This window comes from Typopeltis vanoorti, chromosome 4, assembly GCF_054136105.1.
Source record: "Typopeltis vanoorti isolate ZY-2024b chromosome 4, IOZ_Tvanoo_1.0, whole genome shotgun sequence".
Classification (NCBI taxonomy): domain Eukaryota; kingdom Metazoa; phylum Arthropoda; class Arachnida; order Uropygi; family Thelyphonidae; genus Typopeltis; species Typopeltis vanoorti.
The window spans coordinates 61,155,044-61,180,865 of record NC_143552.1 but is presented as its reverse complement, the minus strand read 5'-3'; the positions used below and the strand labels follow the sequence as shown (position 1 = coordinate 61,180,865).

Sequence of the window (25,822 nt, the reverse complement as noted above, 5' to 3'; positions counted from 1 at the left end):
TGGTGGAAAACACTCAACAGGAATGCCATCTGGAATATATATCTGTACTTGAAGTAGAAAAAGCTATCATAAACCTGAAGTGTGGAAAAGCAGCAAGAGTACATGATATTCCACCAGAAATGCTAAAATATAGAGGCATAAAAGTTTTACAGTAGCTAACACTGCATAATTCAGAAAGTATGGTCAGAGGGTCGAGTTTTACATGATTGGAGTAGAGCAATCATGGTATACATCTATAAAACACGGAATAAAGCTGTGTTTTATAGATGTATACTTCTGTAATCCTCTGTGAGAATTACAGAGGAGTTTATCTACTGAGTGTTCCTGGTAAGATTTATGCAAGTATTCTTAAGAAACAGCTAAGAAAAATTTTGCATGAGAAGCCTGGAGAAGAACAAGCTGGGTTCAGGACAAATAGACATTGTCAGGATCAGATTTCCACTTCAAGACAAATAGTTGAAAAATCATGAATATGACAAGAATTTGTATTTGAGTTTTGTAGATCTGTAAAAGGCACATGATAATGTGCCAAGCTGTTTCAAAATGTTACAGTTATATGGCATAAATGAGACATATATCAAGAAATACACAGTCTCTATTTGAGTTGTAAATCAGCAGTTAAAATTGAAGGAGATAGGAGGTACAGGAAGATGGTTTGATATAAAATCTGGTGTAAGACAAGGATGTATATTATCTCCACTGTAATTCATCATCTATATGGATCACATCATGAAGGAGAGCAGTATTAAACCATAACAAAACTGGAGATATTAATCTCAGCTCTTTTCTTTATGCAGATGAAGCTGTACTTTTAAATAAATCCAGGACAAATTTTCAAGATTCCCTGACCAAACTGAATAACTGCTGTAATAAATTTGGTATGAAAATCATTATTAAAAAGACAAAAAAAAAAATAGGTCAGTTATCCAGGCACACTTTTCAGTGAAGATGGCAATTAAGTTTGGAAATATACAGCAGAATTAGAAAGCTGGTATGGTAGGAAGTCAACTGAAAAAATTTATATGGAATAAGAGAGATTAGCAAAACACTAATCTACCTGTAGTGAATGTGGTGAAGTTGTCTGTAAGGATAGAAAAATTAGAACTTCATGGTGGACACAAGAAGTTAAAGAGGCAGTGAAGGAAAAGAAGAAAGCATATCAAAAGTTCCTGGCAAATAAGTCAGCTTTTACTCTTACAGAATACAGAGACAAATGTAAGAAAGCTAAACAGTGTGTAAAACTAGCTAAACAAAAGTCATGGGAGGACTTTGGCAAAAACATAGAAAATAAATACCAAGAAGGTGGCAAAATATTCTGGAGGTTGTTGAAGAAGCTTAGAAATGGAGGAAAGAGAAAGAGAGAAAAAGATATCCTTGAAGTATGAAGTAATTACTTCGAAAAACTGCAAAATGAAACAAGCAGTGATGACAGCACAGTGGTAAAAAAACACTGACCAGGCATGCAGTCAGGAATACATATCCATACTTGAAGTAGAAAAAAGCCATCAAAGGCTTGAAATGTAGAAAGGCAGCAGGAGTAGATGATATTCGACCAGAAATGCTGAAGTATGATGGTGTAAAAGTCTTACAGTGGCTGCACTGCATAGTTCAGAATTCCCAATGATTGGAGTAGAGCTCTCGAAGTACCCATATATAAAAAGGGAAATAAAACTGAATGTGAGAATTACAGAGGTATTCCCCTACTGAGTGTTCCTGGTAAGATTTATGTAAGTATACTTGAGAAGCAGTTGAGAAGAATTGTGGAAGAAAAGCTTGGTGAAGAACAAGCTGGATTCAGGTCAAATAGAGGCTGTCAGGATCAGATCTTCACTTCACAACAAATAGTTGAGAAATCATGGGAATATAACAAAGATCTGTAATTAAGTTTTGTCAATTTGGAAAAGGCATATGACAAGGTGTCAAGAGAGAAGCTATTCAATACACTACAGTTATATGGTGTCATTGGGGCATTATATCAAGCAATACTTAGTCTGCATGTGAGTTGTAAGTAGGTAGTTAGAATTGAAGGAAGTACAGGAAGATGGTTTAATGTTAAATCTGGTGTGAGACAAGGATGTACATTACCCCTCTGTTATTCATTATCTATATGGATCACATTATGAAGGAAAGTGGTATTAAACATGATATCCAAATTGGAGATGTTAATGTCAGCTCTCGGCTTTATGCGGATGATGTTATACTTCTAAATAAATCCGCTACAAGTCTGCAAGATTCTCTGACTAAATTGAATAGCTGTTGTAATAGTTATGGTATGAAGGTCAGCAATAAAAAGACAAAGACAATGAAAATAGGAAGAATCATTGAAAATGTCAATTGTGTTGTGAACAGAGAACCTGTGGAACAAGTAAAACATTTCAGCTACTTAGGCATGATTTTTAGCGAAGATGGTAAATTAAATATAGAAATAGACAACAGAATCAACAAAGCTGGTATCGTAGAAAGTCAACTGAATAAATTCATATGGAATAAGAGAGAAATTAGTCAAAACACTAAATTAGCTGTATACAAGACAGTGTTCAAACCAGTTTTAACTTATGGATCTGAGAGCTGGGTCAGAATTAAAACACTTGACCAAAGACTAGAGACTGCAGATATGAGAGTCCTGAGAAAGATTAGAGGCGTGAACAGATGGCATCAATGGCAATATCATATTAAAAACTAGGATATTAGGAAAGATCTTGGCATTGTCAGCATCCAGGAATGCGTTAGCAGAGCTAATCTCAGGTGGTATGGTCACTTAAACAGAATGGGCGAGGAAAGATTAGCAAAACAAGTGTTCTCTGCAAGGTTGGCAGGAAAACGACCCAGAGGAAGACCAAGATATAGGTGGATTGATACAGTACAAAGTGCCTTAGACGATAGAAATATAAGATCTGATAAAGTTGGAGTCTTGACAAATAACAGACTGATTTGGAAAATTGTAGGTAGGAAGTTAGTAATGATGTAAATTTTTCATCATTACTAGTACTATTATATCATATCATTACTAGTACTATCATATCCTATATACCCCTTCAGGGTACATGGCAGGAATTTGATGATGATGATCTAGCTATATACAACACAGTGTTCAAAACCAATTTTAACTTATGGATCTGAGAGCTGGGTTAGAAATAAAACACTTGAGCAAAGATTAGAGACCACAGATATGGGAGTCCTGAGAAAGATTAGGGTGTGAACAGATGGCACCAATGGAAGTATCATGTTAAAAATGAGGATAGTAGGAAAGAACTTGACATCATTAGCATTCAAGAATGTGTGAGTAAACTAATCCAGGTGGTATAACCACTTAAACAGAATGGAGAGAAAGGATTAGCATAATAAGTGTTATTTTCCAGGATGGTAGGAAAAAGACCCAATGGAAGACCAAGACATAGGTAGATTGATATAGTAAAAACGTGCCTTAGAAGCCAGGAATATTAGATCAGATAATGTCGGAGCCTTGACAGATAACAGGCTAATCTAGAAAAAAAATTATGGATATAAGATCTTTACCCCCCCGCAAGGGTATATGTCAGGAATTTGATGATGATTCAACTCCTGTAAGGATCCCCCCCCCCCCCTCCAGGTATACCAAATCCATTACACTGCTTAACTTACCTGAAATTGGAAAAACTGCATACACAATTCCAATCCATAAATAAGAACACAAATGACAAAATTTATCAATTTTGATAAATCAAGCCTCTCTTAACACCCACACCACAACAAATTTAAGAAAGCCTGTAAAATTTTGATTAACCGTGCTAATATAAAAAATATTAGTAGCATTACCCTCTTCTATCCAGAAGAGGCAATCTGGCTAATTAATGACCCTTCTCTCACAAACCCACTTCAATCCTTCGCTCACAGAGCGAGGGATTGAAGTGGGTTTGCATCTTTTCTACGGATACTTTCATGGACATTACCGTTCTGAATTGGCCACTATTATTTCTCCACTCTCCTCCAAAATCATTAAAACAAGAGCTACTACTAACCAACACCCTTTTACAATCCATCTTAAAAAAACTGACAGAACCAACTTCACTGCCTCCTCTTTTATTCCATCTACAACTGTTCTTTGGAACAGTCTCCTCCACTGTGCCTTCCTCAAAGATTACAACTCTCAGCTATTCAAGCAAAATGTGAACAGACTCCTCCTTTCTCCTATTCCTTTGGCCCACACACGGCACTAGAGGGATATAAGTCTTGTGGCCTTTCATGTGTGTGGATCAGATATCAAAAAAATAAAATAAAATAAAAATAAATAAAAATCCCAAGAATATGGATGGCACACATTCAGCCCATATAAGTTCTCCAGCAAACCCTCACTTTAAGACTCCATAATTATTGCAATACAGCAATAATTTCAACTCATATTTCATTTATTAGCCACCATCAATAATGTTTTTGTTCTAATTTATCTGTGATTAATCTCTGATCACATTTTGTAAACATCTGTTAGCAATTTCTAACCAAACAAATAACAAGACTAACACATACTATGTGTAATGCAGCTTTTTTTTTTTTTTTTTTTTTTTTTTGTATATACATATATATCCATATACTAAAGATGATGACCTTGATATGAATGTTGAAACATTGGATGATTATTTTGGTTTACATTAAACTGAAGTTTTTACTATAATACAGTAGCTGTCTCTATGGTTTTGTAGAAATGAATGGTGATTGCCATGTAACTTTAAAAGGATATGTATTGATATATATAATGTTCCATTTACCCCATATAATTGTAATATTTTGAAAATGCTTTTCTCTGGGAACCTTGTGATATGTATTTTCTAGATCTACAAAACTTAATACAGAGCCTTCTCATATTCCTGCATTTTGTGAACTATTTATCAAAGTGAAAATCTGATCTTAACTACCCTGATTCGGCCTAAATATCTTGTTCTTCTGGAAGTTTCTCTTCCATTATTTTTCTTAACCTCTTCTCAAGTATGCTTGTATAAATTTTACTTGGAACACTCAGTAGAGAAATTCCTCTATAATTCAGTTTTATTCTCCTTTTTAGAGATAGGAAACATGGAACTATTAGAGCTCTACTCCAATCATCTAGAATTTGACCCTCTGACCAGACCTATGTTATACAGCACATATGGGCAACCCCCGGCCCGCAAGCCGGATCCGGCCATCTACTTCTTTTGATCCGGTCCTAATCTATTTCAGCAAAGTTTGTCTGATTCATGGTGGGAGAAAACATGGTGTGGTCTACTAACTCACATTAAGCTGAAGTCATATGACTTGCGCAAAACACACTATGTTTTCTCCAACCAAGGTCTCTTTCTCACTTTGACTAGCGGCGTGTGTGAATGTGTTACAACGTATCAGTTCGGTACTTGTGTTGATGTTGTGCTTTGTTCAGTGCCTGCATTGATGTTATGTTCTGTTCGGTGCCTGCGTTGATGTTGTGTTCTGTTCGGTGCCTGCATTGATGTTGTGTTCTGTTCGGTGCCTGCATTGATGTTGTGTTCTGTTCGGTGCCTGCATTGATGTTGTGTTCTGTTCGGTGCCTGCATTGATGTTGTGTTCTGTTCGGTGCCTGCATTGATGTTGTGTTCTGTTCGGTGCCTGCATTGATGTTGTGTTCTGTTCGGTGCCTGCATTGATGTTGTGTTCTGTTCGGTGCCTGCATTGATGTTGTGTTCTGTTCGGTGCCTGCATTGATGTTGTGTTCTGTTCGGTGCCTGCGGTGTAGAAGACAGTTTTGTTTGACAGTTCTGAATATTGCTTATAAATTTCAGACAATGTTAGGGGTTATTGCAAAAAAAAAAAAAAAGAAAAGTAGATGCAGAGAATAGTCAATTTCAAGACAACTGGATGGAGGATTATTATTTTATTCTGAATAAAGGGCTGTCTGTATGTTTGCTGTGCAACGAATCCATATCCATCAACAAAGAATACGACTTGAAGAGACACTTTATTCGAGACATGCGGATCACCCAAAAATTGATGGACAACTACGAAAAGATGAAATACAGAAGTTGAAGAAGAACTTGGATACCCAGCAGCAAATGTTCAACAAGCAAAGAACGCAGCAAACAGCATTGTCAAAGCCAGCTTTGTGGTAAGCAAAGAAATCGCTAAGCATTCTAAGTCATTTGGTGAAGGAGAATTTATCAAAGAATGTCTGCTGAATGTTGCAAGTATAATATGTCCTGAAAAGAAAAAAGACTTCGAGAATATTCGTTTGTCGAGACGTACTGTTGTCCGACGGATAGAAATTATGGCTGATGATATCAAAAAGTTTAAAAGAGAAGATTGCTAGATTGGAAGCATTTTCAATTGCTTTGGATGACAGCAATGCCTCCGATACAGCACAACTAGCAATATTTATTCGAGGAGTTGATGCGGATTTCAACATCACAGAAGAATTATTGGTGCTTCAGCCGTTAAAAGGAACAACTCCCAGTGAAGATATATTTGAAACAGTCAACACAGTCTTCGAGAGATTTGGGCTTAAATGGAGTTCACTATCTGGTATATGCATGATGGAGCCCCTGCAATGGTTGGTGCACATAAGGGATTTATTGGAATGGTTCATGAAAGAGCAATAGAACTACAGATCCAACCGGAAAATTTAACAAATTTTCACTGCATTATCCACCAACAAAATCTGTGTGCAAAATCAATTAAATTCACAAATGTTATGGAAGTTGTAGTAGCCAGTATTAACTTTATTAAGTCACGTGCACTTAATCACTGCCAATTTAAGGAGTATTTGGCAGACCTATTTTCGGATTATGAAGGTGTGTCTTATTATTGTGAAGTGAAGTGGTTGATTGAAGATAAAATGTTAAAACAATTTTATGATATGAGACAAGACATTGCAGATTTTATGGACATAAAAGGAAACACAATTAACCAAGTAAAAGATGATGAGTGGGTGTGTGATTTAGCATTCCTTGTAGATGTCACCGGATACCTAAACGAACTGAATCTTAAATTGCAAAAACAAGGACAATTGGTTCATGAACTGCATGGACATGTCAAAGCTTTTTGTAATAAACTAAGATTGTTGGAAAGTCAGATAAGAGCTAAAAATTGTTATCATTTTCCTATTCTAGCAACTCATAAAAATATCCCTTATAATTGTTATGGAGATGAACTGAAGGCACTAATAGAGCAATTTGATACAAGGTTTGCCGACTTCAAAAACAAAGACTCCACATTCGCTATATTTGCTCGTCCAATGGATGCTGATGTAAATAATGTGCCAGAAAACTTACAGATGGAACTTATTGAGCTTCAGGCGGATTTAGTGCTAAAATCACAATTTAACAACATTGCTTTGATGGATTTTTATAAATTTCATTTGGTGGAAGAAAAATATACAAATTTACGTGTTTTTCAAGAAAAATCATTCGTCTTTTCGGCAGCACACATATGTGTGAACAGTTTTTTTCGAAGATGAAATACAATAAATCAAAAATTCTGACAAGAATAACGGACGAAAACCTCGAAAATTCTATGCGATTATCCTTAAGTAATATTAACCTCAATATTGAGTCTCGTTGTTGAAGTACAAGGCCAATCTTCACATTAAATTGTTATGTCATTCATTATATTATAAAATTTATGTAGAGCTTTATACCAAAGCATAATATTATAAATAAATGAAATATGACGTAGCAACTTGTTTTAATTCATTTAATATTAATTTATTTTATTTAATAATTTGGTCCGGCCCTTGACTTGGAGACAGAATGATAATTTGGCCCCCGAACTGGGAAAGGTTGCCCATGCCTGTTATACAGCATAGTCCCATCCTCACCAAACTTTTATACATACCTCCATATTTGACTACTTCTCACTGAATATCATTTACTCCAGCTGCCGTTCTACATTTCAGGATTTTACTACTTCAAGTATTAATATGTACTTGTGTGTGCATTTCTCTTGAATATTTTCTACTATTGTTCTGCCACTGCTTGTTTCATTTAACAGGTTTTAAAGTAGTTACTCCAGAAATATGAAATATCTTTATTTTTAGTTTTCACATCATCTTTGATTCCTTTTACAGTACACTTTATTTCTAAGCTTTTTTCAATAACCTCCAGAACATTCTGCCATCTTCTGAATATTTATCTTCTATATTCTTACTGAAGAGAGATCCCATAACTATTGATTTCAATTATGCCCTTTGGGTGGAAAGACATGGGGTTCGAATCCCTTCTAGGATGAGATGAACCTTTACAGGGCCTATTCAATTGAAAATGAGTTAGCTGGTTTCATATGGAGATGGCAAGGTTTTCCCTCTTGGGAACTCATGTTTTTCATCCCACAAAACAGGCAAATTAGTCAGAAAAACATGAAATTTGCAGACACTGGATACTATGGGAATAAGGATTAAAAACCTTATTTTGTCAGATCTGGTTTTGAAAGCCAGGATGGTCTAAACATAAGCATAAAACAGGAAAGAAGGAGTCTGACTGAAGTCTTCCCATGACTTTTGTTTAGCTACTTTTCTTTCACACAGTTTAGCTGTCTTACAGATTTCTTTGTATTCTTTTAGTGTATCTATTAACTTTTGTGGTATGTTTTTTCTTATCCATGACTGCTTCTTTAATTATGGTGTTCATATTTTTCTATTCTTGCAGACAATTTCACCACATGCCTCCATAGCTAATTGATCAATGGTTGTTCAGAATATACCACTGAGCCTCCAAGATCTGGTTCTTGTTTTGAACTGTTTCATTTTTTTCTTGAATAATCTTTGTATAGTTGAGTCTACAGTTACTTTTTAAAACTTTCTCAGACACCATGTTCAATGTGATATTCCTTTTCATCCTACTTAAAACTAAGTGATGATCACTTTCAATTTCAAATCCTCTGTATACTCTTGTATCTTGAATCAGCATAAAGTTAATCATTTTCAACAACACACAATGAAGATTTTCTAATTTCTTGTATTTTCTTTCCATGTGAACTTATGCACATCTTTATGCTGAAACATAAGGTTAATAATGACTAATCCATATCCTGAACAAAAATCCATTATGCACTTCCCATTATTATTAGGTTTGCCCTTTTCTCCATCTTTTCTCAAAAATTTCTATAATGAATGTGATTCATTTTCCACCCTGCTGTTTAGACCTCCAAGAAGGACCAGCTTTTACATTTTCTTTATATCAGGTGTCTTCTTTAATGACTCAAATAATTCCTCCACTTCCTTCCTTAAGAAGATGTTATGTGGGGAGCACAGGTACAAATAAGTTTCACTGTTTATTTCCTCATTTTGTAGTTTCTCTTCATGCTTGGTGTTAAATGATATCACTACTTCTTCCTTTCCTTGATCACTATTTCTCAAATATAACATTCCATATTGATTATTTAGCAGGATCACACCTGATTAAGTCTAACTTTGTCTCAGTAACACCAATTATGTTTGAAGGGTACTTTTCCAGTTCTTCTACAAGTTTTAATTTCCTTTCCACTAATACTCCCTTATGCTGATGGTTCTTGTCTTCATTTCTTCTGACAGCATGTTTGTTGCCAGTAGCTTACTTTTCACCATTCACTCTGGTTTCCTAACAAAAATGGCAGGGGCATTATTTAACTGGGTGATGCTTCAGCAGGCATGAGTTCTCATCATATTTATTTCTGGTTTAAACTAACAGCGACTACAATTTGGTTGACTAAGTCCCAAAGTGGATACCGATTAATGGGATGTACCACATGAAGGTGAGAATTCCTTAAACAGCTATGTGGAGTTCTCCTCCTAGTTATCTGGGATGATCCTTAAGTGACCCTTGAAGTGAATTGTATAATGACTAAAACTTGTTACTAATTAAATCTTACTGCTGTCAAAGTTTAAGATTTAAACAATTAAATGCATTAAATATTTATTGTAATTTAAAAAAAACTGAAAGAAAGAAATTCACAAGAATGTTGGTAATGATAGAGAAATCAAATCAATTCCATCATAAATTACTATAAATCATCTGAATTAAGAATGAAAAAGTGTTAATGTAACTAATTTTTCCAATTCTCTCTCTCATCAAAACATATACCAAATGATTTTAATAGAATAACAGTATATCATGCAATATAATACACACTGGTTAATAACATGACAGTATAATATTATGTAACATATTCATCTGTGCATAAACACACACATCCAGTAATACCTCAAGTTATGCATGTTCCACTTATGCAATTAATAATTTATTTATTTATTTATTTTTTTTTCAGAAATGTCTGTTTTGGGTGGCATGTGTGCTGGTTATGTGTACATGAAAGAGTTATTTTTTAAACCCTCCACTGTTAGTTTAAATTAAACCTTGGTCAGAGCTGTTTCTACACTACTTATGTCTTAATTTACCTGTTTTGCAGGTGTGTGTAAATGTGCATATGGGACTTCAGTGAACCCTGCAATAAGCATTTTAATAAGCTAGCCTGCTGTTATGAGAGAAGATATGATAGTGGATATAATAAAGGCTATAAAATTAGTGACTGTACTTGGTGAATCGAACACTTTGTACCACAGTCCTGAGAAAAAAAGAAAAAAAAAAAATCAATCATATAAAATGTGCCATGTGTATGAAAGCAGGTCAAGTTTGTTATTTGACCAGTAAATCATGGAATAAATGGATAAGCATAAAAAAAAAAAAAAAAATGAAAGCATCCTGATTTCAACTCAAGTGATTTGAGAAAAATTCTAAAACATTTATTAGTTTTAAAATGATGATTCAGAGACTAAAATCATTTAGTGCTGGTGCCAGATGATTCTAGAATTTTAAATATTGTGATATCTTTCACAATGTAAAACTGACAGGAAAATATGCCAACATTTCTCATGCATATTGAAGGCTATACTGATGATCAAAACTGTGAATGCAGGCAAGCAGTTAACTTAGATGAAATGCCAATTTTCATCTAAGTTTAATGCTTCATCTAAATGCCCAGCCAAACACCATTTTCATTAAAGAAAGGAATGGAAAAAAAGTTTCAAGGTTGATGAAGGATGCGAATACATGTTATGAGGAGATATGTTATAAATACATAAATTTATATCATGTGTTATTGAATACATGTTATTAACAAAAATAAGAATGCTTTTAATCGTCATGTCAAACATGTAGTGAAGATGAAAAATCAGTGTTTGTCTAATGCCACTTTAATATACTGTTTCATTCTTGTTTACTGTTTCTATTATTCCTTTCGGCTACAACAAGGAGTTTCATATCATGCTAAATTTCAACATAGATTTACTTTTAATCTCATTGTCGCAAATTAATTTTCTTGTTATGAAACTAATTATGTTCTTTTCTTTTTCTATTTCCACTTCCATTCAGCTTGAATACAATATCTCCAGTTATGCAAATTTTGAGTTATGTTATTTACTGCAGAGCACATTACTCACATAACTCAAGGTATTATTATATATCCATACAACACACACACACACACACAGATAAAAACAAAACTCACTGTTTGAATTTCACAGATGATTGAAGGTATTGAAACAAAATGAGAAACTGAACTAGAATATATCGCCGAAAGTTGCTATCACTGAGTTCAAGTTCTAAAAGCTATAAGAAAAACCACAAACAGAAAAATGTTAATGTCAACAATATACTTTCAATATGCTGAAAGGAGAATACAACTAAAGAAAAAAAATTGTTACATTTCATTTTTTTAAAAAAAATGTACATCACATTAAAAAAAATGTATGACTTTATGAATTTTATGACATGAAATATAATAACAATTAGTATTTTATTTTACTTTATTTTTCAAACCAATCTTCAACTTAAATTCCACTTAAAATCCATTAAATTCATGGCAAAAGCTAAAGGATAAGAAAACAAGCACTTATACTGAAAATATAACAATAAAATCATAAATTAAAGACATGAAGAAATGGATACATGTGGATTTTGATTTTAAGCCATCTTATTATCAAGACTAATAAACAGAAGTTGCTGTTTTGCAATATACTGAGGCAAAGGTCATGAGGCAATTGTTCACCAGCCAGTTTGTCCAGTTTATGGAGGAGGGAGAGGAGAAGAGTGAGACTCCTGGCAATCCTTGCATATGGGCTAGCTTCAATTAAAAAGACCTTAGAAATGCCTGTTGATTCTTCTTCAATCCTAAAGTCAAAGAAGGATCTCAGCTGATGTAAAATATTTTTCCCTGTAATTTAAAAAAAAAAAAATCCCAAAACATCATTTTTAAATTATATTCTAGGTTTTGCATTTTGAATTTTCAAACATTTTTAAGATTTGTTTTCTCTGTTCTATATAAAAACTCTGCTTCAACTGGATCAATTTACAATTTTAGCAGAAAAATCTGGCAAAGAAATATGAAACAATAAAAATAATACCTCCCACTTGGGATGGATGCATTTTAATATCTAGTGTATTCACTAATTTAGGGTATTCACTAAATTTTGTCAAGTTCTTAAAACGAAGTTAAGTCGAAAAAAAGTATTAATAGCAATACAAAAATTGTTACAATTAACAAAAAATAAATAAACTATCTATCTGCAATGCAGAAACCAAAAATGAATCCAGATGAAATGAATGTGATAATGAATGATGCTTCAGACAATTTCCATTTCAATATTTAACTTGGAAAGGATCCAAATGTAAAAATTACAAATTATTACTGTTCGTAATTTGCATCCCTCCCTTCCCTTCTTTTTCAAAATGTTGAGTTAAAAGCATCATACTGTCTTAAATTGGTATTTTCAAATATGGAATTTAGGTTGCATTTTATTAATTTTATCAATCATTCCTCTACTTTCTGTCAGGTCTATTAAAACAAGAGCAGCAGCTACCCAGCACATTTACAGTTGCCCCTTTTAGTGCAACTGCAAAGACACCTAACCAGATTTTCTACTTCATCTTTTATTCTATGGAACAGGCTTCCTCCTGAAGCATTCCCAAACAACAACTTGCAACTCTTCAAGAAAAATATCAATAAATACCTCTCTTTATCCTCACCTGTACCTCAACAAATAGCACTGATGTGCTTTATAAGTTCTTCGATCTCTCATGTATGGATCAGTATAATCACACACACACAAACTCAATAAAAAACATTGCTAATTCATATGTTAAAGATACAATATCTGACATGGCTAACTCATCATTTCAATTCAGGACGGAGAAAAATAATAGTACCTCAGGATGCTTCTTAAATAGGCATTTATGCTTAAAACTACAGCCATGAATTAGCTTAATATCATACAAAAGGATTCCATGTACCTTGTTTCGAATGATACTAAGTAATTCATGAACAATCTGAACTTGTGAGGTTTCATATATTGAATATTATCAATCCTGTTCTCTGTTGATTGGAAGTTTGACCAAAATAAGAAAGAATACATTTGAACAGTACAAGATATATATATGCTAAGCAAAGACGAAAGAGCTTATTTGTTCTTTGTGGAAGGCAAAAAATCTTGATACTTTGTTATAAGATTTGAAGGTAACAGAGGTGTACTATATTCTATGCTATTTTTTCAATAACTTTTGGAAATACCCATTTTTTTACAACTTGACTGTGCAGAGTTTTTGCTGTTATTGAATAATACATCATATATGTAATAGATGTATATATTAATACATCATATATACATCTATTGAATAGATCACATATGGCATCTACTTAACAAGTTTTCATTCACCATATTTCTGTAAGGATGATGTGAATTCTTCAGTAACAAAGAATCTGCAGGCTTGTCATATAAAAGAACATGTAAGCACAGTAAAAACATATCAATATTTATCTCATGCAATAATATTTTATAACTCAATCTACCACTTCAACAGCAGCAAAATTAAAGACTGGCATCATCAACACAAAAAAAAAAAACATCAATGGAAAAGAAACGGAGCAACTAAGTAAACTCTCATCATTTGGTCTGTCTCAGGACTTCTGCAGTTGAAATGACAGCTTTCTGTCTGGATGCAAATTATGTGTCATGGTGGATATTTCCTTATCCTCTCACCGTTCAACTAATGCCAGGGTTCCTCAAGGTTCTGTTCTCTCACCAACCCTCTTCCTTCTATATATCAACGACCTATTTCAGTTGGCCTCCAACCCAGTACACAGTTTCTGCAGAAGACAGCATATTACACTCCTCCCTTTCATTTGATAAACTTTACTTTACACAACTCACCTCAACCTACAGAACATCAACCACTGCCCTCGATTCTGATCTCCAAGCCATCCTCCAATGGGGTTCAGATAACCTCATCAATTTCAGTGCTAGTAAAACCCAGTTCTGTCTTATTTCTCACAACAAAAAAGAACCATTTTTTCCCCAGTACTATTTTTGACGATATTCAAATTTCCAGACAAGATGAAATTTCTCTTCTTGGAATCATCTTAACATCAAGTCTCTCCTGACAAACACACATCACAACTATTGCATCCTCAGCTTCCAAAAAACTAAGATTTCTCTTTTACTCAAGACAACACCTCTGAACAGCTGTTAACTTTATACAAACCACAAATCCACCTAGTTGTTGAATACTGCTCTCAACATTTGAAGTGGGGGAGCCCCTAAGAGCTCTCTCAAAATGTTTGACTGAATACAAAAGAGGGCAATTAGATTGATTAATAACTCATCTCTCACCAACCGCTTTTGCACAGGTGCTTGGTTTCTGCAATGTGTGTATTCTATAAATATTTCCATGGCAAATGTTCATCTGAAATTGCATCAATAATTCCCCCACTCAATGCAGCTGCTGCCCAACATCCCTTTACAGTACACCTTGAAACCCCAAAAAGAGATTCTTGTCCTCCTCCTCCATCCCTTCTACTGCTTATTGTGGAACAGTCTTCCCCTTGATGTGTTTCCCAAGGAATATAATATACAAGTTTTTAAATCAAATGTAAACAAGTTTCTCCTTTCCCAACCCACTACTCATACATAGTACTAATGTACTATAGGTTGATTGACCAACCTCTCGTGTATGCGCTCAACATAAAAGAACTCGCATAAGAAATGGGAGTGTAAGTACTAGACTGAATAATAGATGTTACCCAAAACAAAGAAGACAAAAACAAGTGAGGTCTTCTAAATAACAAATAAAAAAGTGACCTATTCAGCTATTTAGGTACAATTTTAAGTAAAGACTGGAAATTAAATATGGAAATAGACAAGAGAATAGGCCAAGTTTGTATGGTGAGGGAAGGAAGTGAATAAATTCGTATGGAAAGAGAATTAGTCAAAAACACTATACTTGGTATACAAGGCCATGTTCAAACCAATGTTAACTTGTGGATCTGGGAGTTTGAGTTCAGAATTAAAACAGAAGATCAAAGACTAGATTAATAAACCCTCGACACCGCAAGTAAAAGAGGCAAAAAGGAAGACGAGATAAGATATTATTAATTAATAATAAGAGTTATTAAACAGTAAGGGAGACGTGTGTAGAGTGCCCTCCCACAACGACTGCTTGGACTCCTTAGAGGTGTCACATAATAATAATAAATTATGATATAGTATTATAACAGTATACTGTATATTCCTTGAAAGTATATATCAGGAATTTGATGATAAAATAAATTGATATTACTAGCATAATTATAATATATATTTTAATAATTACTAATAATTTTATTATTAAATAATATTTATTAAACACATGCATTCACAAGAATATATGAGGGTGGTCTGAAAAGTTCTTGGCCAACAATGAAAAAATGGATTTATAATTTCAAAATTATTTTTATTTTTCAACATAATCTCTCTTAAGACTAATACATTTATTCCCGCAATGCTCCCGCACCTGTAGTGGTTCTCAGTAAGATCTACAAAATATCCCTCTATAGCTGCAATCACCTCTTGATTAGAAGAAAAACGCTGACCAGCAAGGAAGAGTTTTAGTTTTGGGAAGAGATAGAAGTCAGATGGAGCCAAATCTAGGGAATAGAATGAATGTTCCAACAATTCGTAGTGCAGATCCTTTAATTTTCCCATTGCCAAATCACCTTTGTGGGCAGATGCACTGTCCTGATAAAAGATTTTTTAAGTCTATATGACAAGCAGGGAAGTTGGATAAGAGAGGACTAAATACTGCTTGGAGGCTGGTGAATGGGTAGAATGGATTACTGGTAATCACAACTACCACCCACAATTACGAGGGTGGTAGTTGTGATTGCTTCATTAGTGAATAAGTTTAAGGGGTAAGTATGATAGGTGTTATGTGAATGATGGCTGGTACATGAATAAATGGATCTCCCATGATGTGTCTTCTGACTCCATGGAGATACCTGTATAATAACAATAATAATATTTGGAACTACAAGGCTGGTGATTATGAAAAGCTTAGGTACAACTTGGGACAATAGCATAGGAAGAGGAGTTGAGTAGGCACTGATCAAGAGCCATTTAACATCTGAATGGTAAAAAAAATAAATATAAGATAGGAATATAGTGGATGAATGAAAAAAAAAGGATAAGTGTGAAACTTGGAAGAAGGTACTGTGACTGTAACACAAGATGAATCTTAGTAATGATCAGATGCATAAAGAGTACAAAGAGCAGACCAGAAGGTTACTGAGTTGGTCAAGGCAGCAGAAGTGCAGTATGAGAAAAAGAAGTTAGTCAATTAAGCTAAGAACAATTTTAGTGAGCTTTTTCAATATGTGGCAAATACGAGGGTGGGCTGAAAAGTTCTCAGCCTAACAATGAAAAAACGAATTTATAATTTCAAAATTATTTTTATTTTTCAACATAATCACCCTTAAGACTAATAGATTTAGTAAAGCAATGTGCCAGCGCCATTATCCCATATCTGTAGTGGTTCTCAGTAAGCTCTGCAAAATACCCCTCTACAGCTACAATCACCTCTTGATTCGAAGAAAAACACTGACCAGCAAGGAAGAATTTTAGTTTTGGGAAGAGATAGAAGTCAGAGGGAGCCAAAACTGGGGAATAGGGTGGATGTTCCAACAATTCATAGTGCACCCTTAATTTTCCCAATGCCAAAACACCTTTGTAGACAGGTGCATTGTCCTGATAAAAGATGATTTTTTCCTTCTGCAAACCAGGTCTTCTCTCACGAATTTTTTCACCTAGTCTGGTTAAAAGATCAGAATAATATTCCCATGTAATTGTTTTACCCTTTTCAAGATAATAAACAAAATGCCTTTAGCATCCCAAAACACTGATGCCATGACCTTTCCTGCTGATGGAATCGACTTTGTCTTCTTTGGAGCAATCGACTTCTGTCCACTGTTTTGACTGCTGTTTGGATTCTGGTGTGTAATGGTGAATCCAAGTCTGATCCATAGTAATAAATAGTAATAAATCACACAAAATTAGTTTTATTCTTGTTAAAATGCTCCAAGCATTGTTCAGATATTTTCACACGAGTGCATTTTTGATCTGCTGTGAGCAAGTGTGGCATCTATCTTGTGCAAAGCTTTTTCATTTGCAATTCTTCATGCCAAATATATCCCACACGTTCTTTTGAAATGCCTATAGTCTCAGCAATTTCAAACACTTTGACTCGCTGGTCATAAATACCATATTGTGCACTTGATCAATGATTTCTGTTTGTTGTTGCACTTTTTTGGACGTCCTTCACGTGGATCATCTTCAATGTTGGTACAGCCACATTTAAACTCGGCAGCCAATTTCTCAATTGTTGAAAACGAAGGAGAAGAGTGCCCATAAACTTTTATGAACTTCGAATGAATTTCTTTTAGCGTTAAATCTTCTTTTACAAAGAATTTTATAACCGCACGATACTCAATTTTCTCTGTTTAGGGATACAGACAACGCTTTTGCTTCAGACAGCTGTATAAAACAAATGACTTGATAGAATTACTTGCAATTTCACATGGATGCTTATGACAGATGTACCAACTTAGAAAAAAAAAAAATCTTGCCAATAGTGTTGCCATCTATGGTCGAGGCTGAGAACTTTTCAGACCACCCTCGTAATAATTTTATTACTGCAAATATTTCAACAGGAAACTAACTAGTCCATTTAGTTTCTGGTTGAAAGTTACAGCTCTGTTAATTACAGAGCTGAGCTCTGTAAATAGGATTAACACTCTTTACTGTAGCTTACAATATTCTACAAGAATTCTATATTATATTCAATATTCTTGTAGAACATAAAATAAAATTACTTAAATATAAAGAGCTAATAGGCTTCATTTCGGCGATATAAACATTACCACCTTTACTGCGAGTTGCCTGAGTTTGTACTATGTACTAGGACTACTTGCATTAGCTCACGCTAGTAATCGCCGATACTTTTAAAGTTTACTATATTTGGCATGAAACTCTCCGATTCTGATCTTTGAGTTTCTTATTTCGTTTTAAAACATCGTGGGATTTAATATCCCCTTAATTTAAATAATGTTTATATCGCCGAAATGAAGCCTATTGGCTTTTTATATTTAAGTAATTTAATGGGTGCACCTTTTTGACAACTCGTATAGCAGAATATATAAGTTCTTTTCGCTATACCCCCTTTGGTATTAATTTTGGTCTAGCTACTCACTGATGAAGCCTCAATAAAGGCTGAAACCGGTTTGGGTAGTGACCTCCTACCATTATGTAATAACAGCATACATTTCCTGGTAAATGTGTTTTTACATTATGGAAAATACCAAGAATAGAGATCAGAACTTTACCACCTTTGCTGCGAGTTGCCAGAATTTGTACAACGTACTAGGACTACTTGCATTAGCTCATACTAGTAATCACCGATACTTTTATAGTTTACTATATTCAGCATGAAACTCTCTGATTCCGATCTTTGAGTTTCTTATTCGGTTTTAAAACAATGTGGATTTAATATCCCCCTTAATTTAAATAATAGAATAAAATATTCTATATTCTTGTGAATATGCTTGTCCAATAAACGTTATCATGCCACAAGTGACATTAAAAATTCATCATTAAATAATGTATTTTATATTCTGAAACTAAGATATTGAAATACGACTATTCACATTTTATGAAACTCATGGTTCAACTATGATAGAAGGGATTGAAACTGCAGCAAACATTGTTATGAAATTCACCCAAAACTATATATTTGTGACCTCTCTCTCTCTGTCTGTCTGTCTTTCTCTCTAATAGTGACACTAATGTGCAGGAATGTAACACAAACTACAAGACAGAGGTTGTTTGAAAGAAAAAAAAAAAAATATATATATATATAAACTTAAAACCATAAATGACATTGTTAAGACAAACAAGAGGACCTAAAACATATCTATTTAAATACACCTAATTATTATCGTCGTCATCATCATCAAATTCCTGAAGTACACTCAAAGGGTATACAGGATATGATAGTACTACATGAAAAATTTACATAATTCTAAGGTACTTTTTACTGTATTCCCCTATCTTGGTCTTCCTCTGGGTCTTTTCCCTGCCAATCTGGCAGAGAATACTTGTTTTGCTAATCTTTCCTCTCCCATTCTGTTTAAGTGACCATACTACCTGAGATTAGCTCTGCTAACACATTCCTGGAGGCTAACAATGTCAAGTGTTTTCTAAATATCCTCCTTTTTAATATGATATTGCCATTGATGCCATCTGTTCATGCCCCTAATCTTTATTATGACTCTCATATCTACAGTCTCTAGTCTGGTCAAGTGTTTTACTTCTAACCCAGCATTCAGATCCATAAGTTAACATTGGCTTTAACACTGTCTTGTATACAGCTAATTTAGTGTTTTGACTAATTTCTCTCTTGTTCCATATAAATTTATTCAGTTGACTTTCTACCATACCAGCTTTGTTGATTCTGTTGTCTATTCCCATATTTAATTTACCAACTTCACTAAAAATTGTGCCTAAGTAGCTGAAATGTTTTACTTGTTCTATAGGTTGACCTAATTATCATGATCCTTCAAATCACCTAAGATAATTTTCTGATCTCTAAAAGTAGAATGTGCAACTATGATATTAGAAAACTGATGGCATAATTCAGCAGGCAGCAATTGCAGATGGAACAGTTTTGCAACAATCATTAACAAGGTTAAAATTGTTTTAATGAATAACAGTAAGCAAGAAAAAATTCAAAATAAGGAAATTATAAAAGTTTTATCTGCCTCTGTTCAACATGTAGAGCACTATAATTAATGTAAAGCAATATTTATTGATAAATAATAGGAACTTTAATAACTGCTTTTGACTTTCTACCATACCATACTCGCTCCACACATCCAAAAACTCATATCCATTCCTTCTACACAGCCTACGCACTGAATCATTTGCCACCATAGCCCTTCTTCTTAATAACTTTAATAACTGCTTCTTAAATTAAATGGGGAAACTTTTATCGAGCTGTTAATGGGAGTTTTGCTATTTAGCAAAAATCTGCTTAATGCTTTTTAGCATATAAATACTACAAATATCCTTGTACTAGAGAGCTTAAAATACATACCTTCTGGCTAGTAAGATATTTAGCAAAATATACTGATTTTCCACAGCTTGTTGGCGATGACTCTCCTAATTTCCACTTGGCTGACTTAACATCATCTAGTTTAAAACTTCCAAATGCAGATAGCACATCATTTGAATACTGAATAAAAAGAAAAAAAAAATTCTTATTTATAGAAAATCAAGTTAAAGGATGATAACCAATCATCAAAACGATGTTTTATGAAATCATCTGTGTTAGGTTTTATATCAATTAATAATTTTTCAAGACTCCTGATGCCAAACGCATTCAAGTATAGACCTTCCCTCATTGGAATCTAATCTTCCCTCAAACTCGCTCCACACATCCAAAAACTCATATCCATTCCTTCTACATAGCCTACGCACTGAATCATTTGCCACCATAGCCCTTCTTATTAATTCATTTTTATCATATCGACATATCGAGGTAATAATATATGCATTATTTTTTAGTCCTCAACTCTCACCACTTCCAACAACTCTTTCGTGTCCTCTCTCACACCAAACTTATCACTAGTTAAGTTGTTAGTATCTACAACAATTACAATCTCAGTTACTTTTCTTTTTTTTTTTTTGAATTGCTTGCATTATATTTTTAATATTTTGCACAGCGAAAACTTGACGTTATAACCTGCTCATCAACTTTACTTACCAGATTATTGTTATTACGCACTAACTTACCTGATTCTGTGCTTTGTTTTCATTTTGCTGCTTAATTTTTATTGTTCTCCCCATGTTCCTCTAAAAGCTGCTCGACTTTCTATAGTTCCCTCACTGTCTGTCTAATAATCTGCTTTAGCCTAGCAATCTCAGAGATTAAATTATTTTCATTATCCTCTTTAGTATCGCCTTTAGTGGAGAAAAACCTTGTTCATACTTCGCTGCTCTTGTTAGCCTTTTGTTTCTTCTGTGTTTTTGGAGTAATTTTACACCTGTATTTATTAAAATATTACAATAAAAATGTTATAAAGACACTAAATACTCTAAAACATAAAAATCTACTCTAATATATTATAAAACTCTAATTTTCTAAGGGGGAAAAACACAATAAAACAGATAAAAATCATTAATTTTACACGAGTGTTAAATTACACCGACACCACTCACAATATAGTCTTGAACAAAATATCTTATGAATATTCCTTGCAAAGCATATTTTGTATGTCCACTGTTATGTGAGTTCTTATCAGTTTCTCTAAAATCTTTACAATTACTCCAGAAATACTGATAGGTCAATGATAAGACACATCACTCTTTGCACCACTCTTGTGCAATGTAATTATCATACATTCTTTCCATTCCTGTGAGATCTTTCCTGCGCTAGGACTAAAATTATACAAAGATGTCAAAGTCCTAGCCAGTTTGGCTGAACATTTCTATAGTACACATGCTGATATTCCATCTGTCCCAATTCCCAGATTATTATACAAGTTATGCAACAGGTCTAGAACCTCCTCATGCACCACTACCTCTTCATCCAATGTAGTGGTAACACTGCACACTATATTACATACCAGCTTGATAGATCTTGGTGAAGTGAGCACTCATCATTTGATGGTACCCTAGTATCACTCATCTGATATTAGGGTACCATCTACATTCAGTAAGGTTATACTTTTTTGCATTTATTCTTTCTTTTACTTGTAACACATGATATTATTTTAAGCTGCATTTAGCATGTGCAGCCAATTTCTCTTCATACTGCAACTTAGCTTTCTGCACAATATTCATAACTTTTATGAGTATTGTACCAGTTTTATATATTTCAGGGCTCTCACTCTTATTCTCACAATATTCCTCCACATCATCATCTTTTATGGATCCATTGTTTAATAAGATTACATATTCATTTCACTCCCATTCTATGTGTTCTCTGAAGTCTAGGAACACATTCAGATACTGCATCATTTAAATAGCTTTTTAACGCTTCCTGTGCACTACTGATATCCTTCCTATTCAACAACTAATACCATGGAACCAAAGATAGTATTCTGCTGAGTTTGTCATAATTTCCAGAATCGTAGTTCAGCATATAACCTATCTTAATTGGAATACCCATAACAGTTGGTACTTTCCATGTCAGTACATCATGATCAGTGTTACCAACTAGTAACAAATAAATAGTAATAAATCGCACAAAATTAGTTTTATTCTTGTTAAAATGCTCCAAGCACTGTTCAGAGATTTTCACGTGAGTGCATTTTTGATCTGCTGTGAGCAAGTGCGGCATCTATCTTGCGCAAAGCTTTTTCATTTGCAATTCTTCATTCAAAATATATCCCACACGTTCTTTTGAAATGCCTATAATCTCAGCAATTTCAAGCACTTTGACTCACCGGTCATAAATACCATATTGTGCACTTGATCAATGATTTCTGTTTGTTGTTGCACTTTTTTGGACGTCCTTCACGTGGATCATCTTCAAGGCTGGTACAGCCATATTTAAACTCGGCAGCCAATTTCTTAATTGTTGAAAATGAAGGAGAAGAGTGCCCATAAACTTTTATGAACTTCGAATGAATTTCTTTTGGCGTTAAATCTTCTTTTACAAAAAATTTTATAACCACACGATACTCAATTTTATCTGTTTCAAGGGATACAGACAACACTTTTGCTTCAGACAGCTGTATAAAACAAATAACTTGATAGAATGACTTGCAATTTCACATGGATGCTTATGACAGATGTAACAAGCATCCATGATGTGGAAGATGTGGTTTTTTCATTCCAAAAACTAGTCAGAAAAACATGCACAATTTACAGACATAATGCAGTCTCATAGCCATTGATGCTTTGGCAGTAAATACAAAATGTGGCTTATGGCAGATGTGTCAAGTCACATGATCTCTTCTCTTCCAATCTCTTCCTCCCGTTTTTTTTGTCATTGTCCAGTTGACAGTAAGAACTGGAAAGGGCATTTACAGAATGACATTTACATTCTGGCAAAACATCTAGCATATTGAAAACCAATGCATGATTTCAAAAGCTAAGAACAAAAATGTAAAACCAATCAGATAATGTGACAAAAATGAAAACAATATCACAGAAATCATGGATGTGTTTGCAACTGTTTATAATTAAAGAGGGAGGAGGAACCTCCTCTATAAGGTAGAAACAATTTCCAGAATACGTAAAAATTTTTTTTTAAATTAAACATCTGTCTATCTGAAGTCAAAAAGAAACTGAATATCACATGAACATGCAGCATGCAGTACATGTTATTTATTTATTTAGGATTGAGTCTAAATAAGTCTTACTGTTACAAAGTGTCTCCAGTTCACTTTGTTGTAGCAATGATTTGGCTGCCTAAAGAACTCCTGAAGAGACCAAAATTTACGATACAAGTTATAATCCATTGTAATAGGACTAAAAAAAAGAAAAAAATACATATCACTGAATATGATAGTAGGAATTTCTGAAATTAAGCTAAACATAGCTGCTTAAATTGATACAAATCTGAATAACAAAAGCTAAGCCTAGTGGAAACAGCAGTCCCAGTGTAACCAAACTGATCAGAGGGTATGATATCACGATAGTACTACATGAAAAGTTTACATCCTTACTAACTTCCTGTCAACAATTTTCCTCCAAATTAATGCTATCTGTATACTGTCTGATCTTATATATATCTTTGAAGGTACTTCTTACAGTATTAATCCACCTAACCATGGTCTTCTCCTGGGTCTTTCTTCTTGCAATCTTAGCGAAAAAACTTGTTTTGCTAACACTCCCATTCTGTTTAAGTGGCCATATCACTGCAAACTAGCTCTTCTCACATATTCTTAAATGCTAACAATGTCAAACTCAAAATCTGCTCCTCTCTATGCTTCACAAGAATAAAAGCTACATCAATGAAATAAATTAAATCAGAAATGTCATGAACCATCCTATACATCAAGATATCTCTCCACCTCACCACTTTACCTCTGGATCTCTCAATTGACTTCTGAAACTACCAGATGATGGTCCTCACTGGTGGATTTATATGGAATAAGAGAGAAACTAGTGTTTTGACTAGTTTTCTCTCTTATTCCATATAAATTTATTCAGTTGAATTCCTACCATAACAGCTTTGCTAATTCTGTTGTCCATATTTAATTTGCCATCTTCACTAAAAATTGTGCCTTATTTAACTGAAATGTTTTCTTTTGGTTTATAGATTCTCTATTCAGGATGTAGTTGATATTTTCAATGCTCTTGGATAATTTTAGTTTTTTTTTTGCTGATTTTTATAGCGAATTTTATTTTTATAGCAAATTTATTACATCATTTGTTAAATGTAGTTAGGAATCCTGTATTTGATTTATTAATTTTAATTTAATTGATTTAATTTAGGTGAATACTAATAAAAAAAAAACCATACCTTTATATTTTTGAAAGGAAGGATGATCCCCAAACTTTTCAGAGCAGTAGATTTAGTTGCTTTTAGGATTTTGTTAAAATTTATTACCGAACTTATGAGGGTTAAAAAAAAAGTATGCAGTGACAATAATGCAGAAATGAAGAACCAAGAGCATATAGAAACATGAACATAACAGGAATGTAATAACAAAGAAACTAAATTTTGAATAAATGTAAATATATAAAAGTATGACAAGACTAAAAAACCTGTAACATATAGACAAACTAGCTGTAATAATGGAGGGTATTCTGGCCACTTTGAGCAATTTATCATTATATTACAGAAGGATAGGAAACTAGTTATGAGAGAAGTTATGACATGACAGTCATCTCAGAGCTAAACAGCAATTTCATATTCATTTTTCTGTTTCTATATACATGTCTTGGTTTTTAATTTCCTGCATTATTGTCACTTTCATATTATTTTTTGGCTCCCATTGTAAGTAATAATGGGAGCCATCAGTAATAAGTAAAAAAAATCTTAAAAATAATCAAATTTGCTACTCTGAAAAGTTAGCAATCAATCTTCCTTTTAAGAATAAACAGGTATCCTTTTCAAAATAAACATTAATCTATAAATTTAACTTTTTTGATCCATTAGCCTTTATGGAGTTGCTTACACATGCTGTTCCCTTTCCACTGGGCTTAGTTTTTTTTTGTTATATGATTTTTAAAGCTATTTTAAGAAAACCAGATTTACAAAAAAATTAAATTATATAATAATTATAAATATTATAGCATATTTATAAATATGTATATGTAAATTTGCTTTGAAATACAGTAAGCTATCATTTTTCTGACCTGTGAAACAACAAACCTTCAAAGATTTGAACCTTACATCAGCTGACCCCTGAACTGTTTTCCTGCAATACATCGGTATGAAGTCAGCTGAATTTAATTGTTTTTGTTTTGTCCCTTAACAATAGATATCACTCTTTATAGATATGTAGAAGTATGATAAACTGCAAATATAACATTAAATGGGTAATATAATGGGGA

General features: G+C 33.6%; 1 protein-coding gene across 2 annotated transcripts in view; it reads right to left on the bottom strand.

Annotated features, from left to right (window-relative positions):
• Window positions 1-25,822, bottom strand: part of Hpr1 (THO complex 1-like protein Hpr1) — a 311,940-nt gene that overhangs the window by 118,428 nt on the left and 167,690 nt on the right. For both annotated transcript variants that reach the window (XM_090391220.1, XM_090391221.1), the window contains exons 9-11: window positions 23,680-23,788; window positions 20,406-20,543; window positions 11,458-11,558 (exon numbers count right to left, since the gene is read on the bottom strand). In XM_090391220.1, coding sequence (XP_090247346.1) covers window positions 11,458-11,558; window positions 20,406-20,543; window positions 23,680-23,788 — 348 coding nt within the window. The remainder of the gene's footprint in view (window positions 1-11,457; window positions 11,559-20,405; window positions 20,544-23,679; window positions 23,789-25,822) is intronic.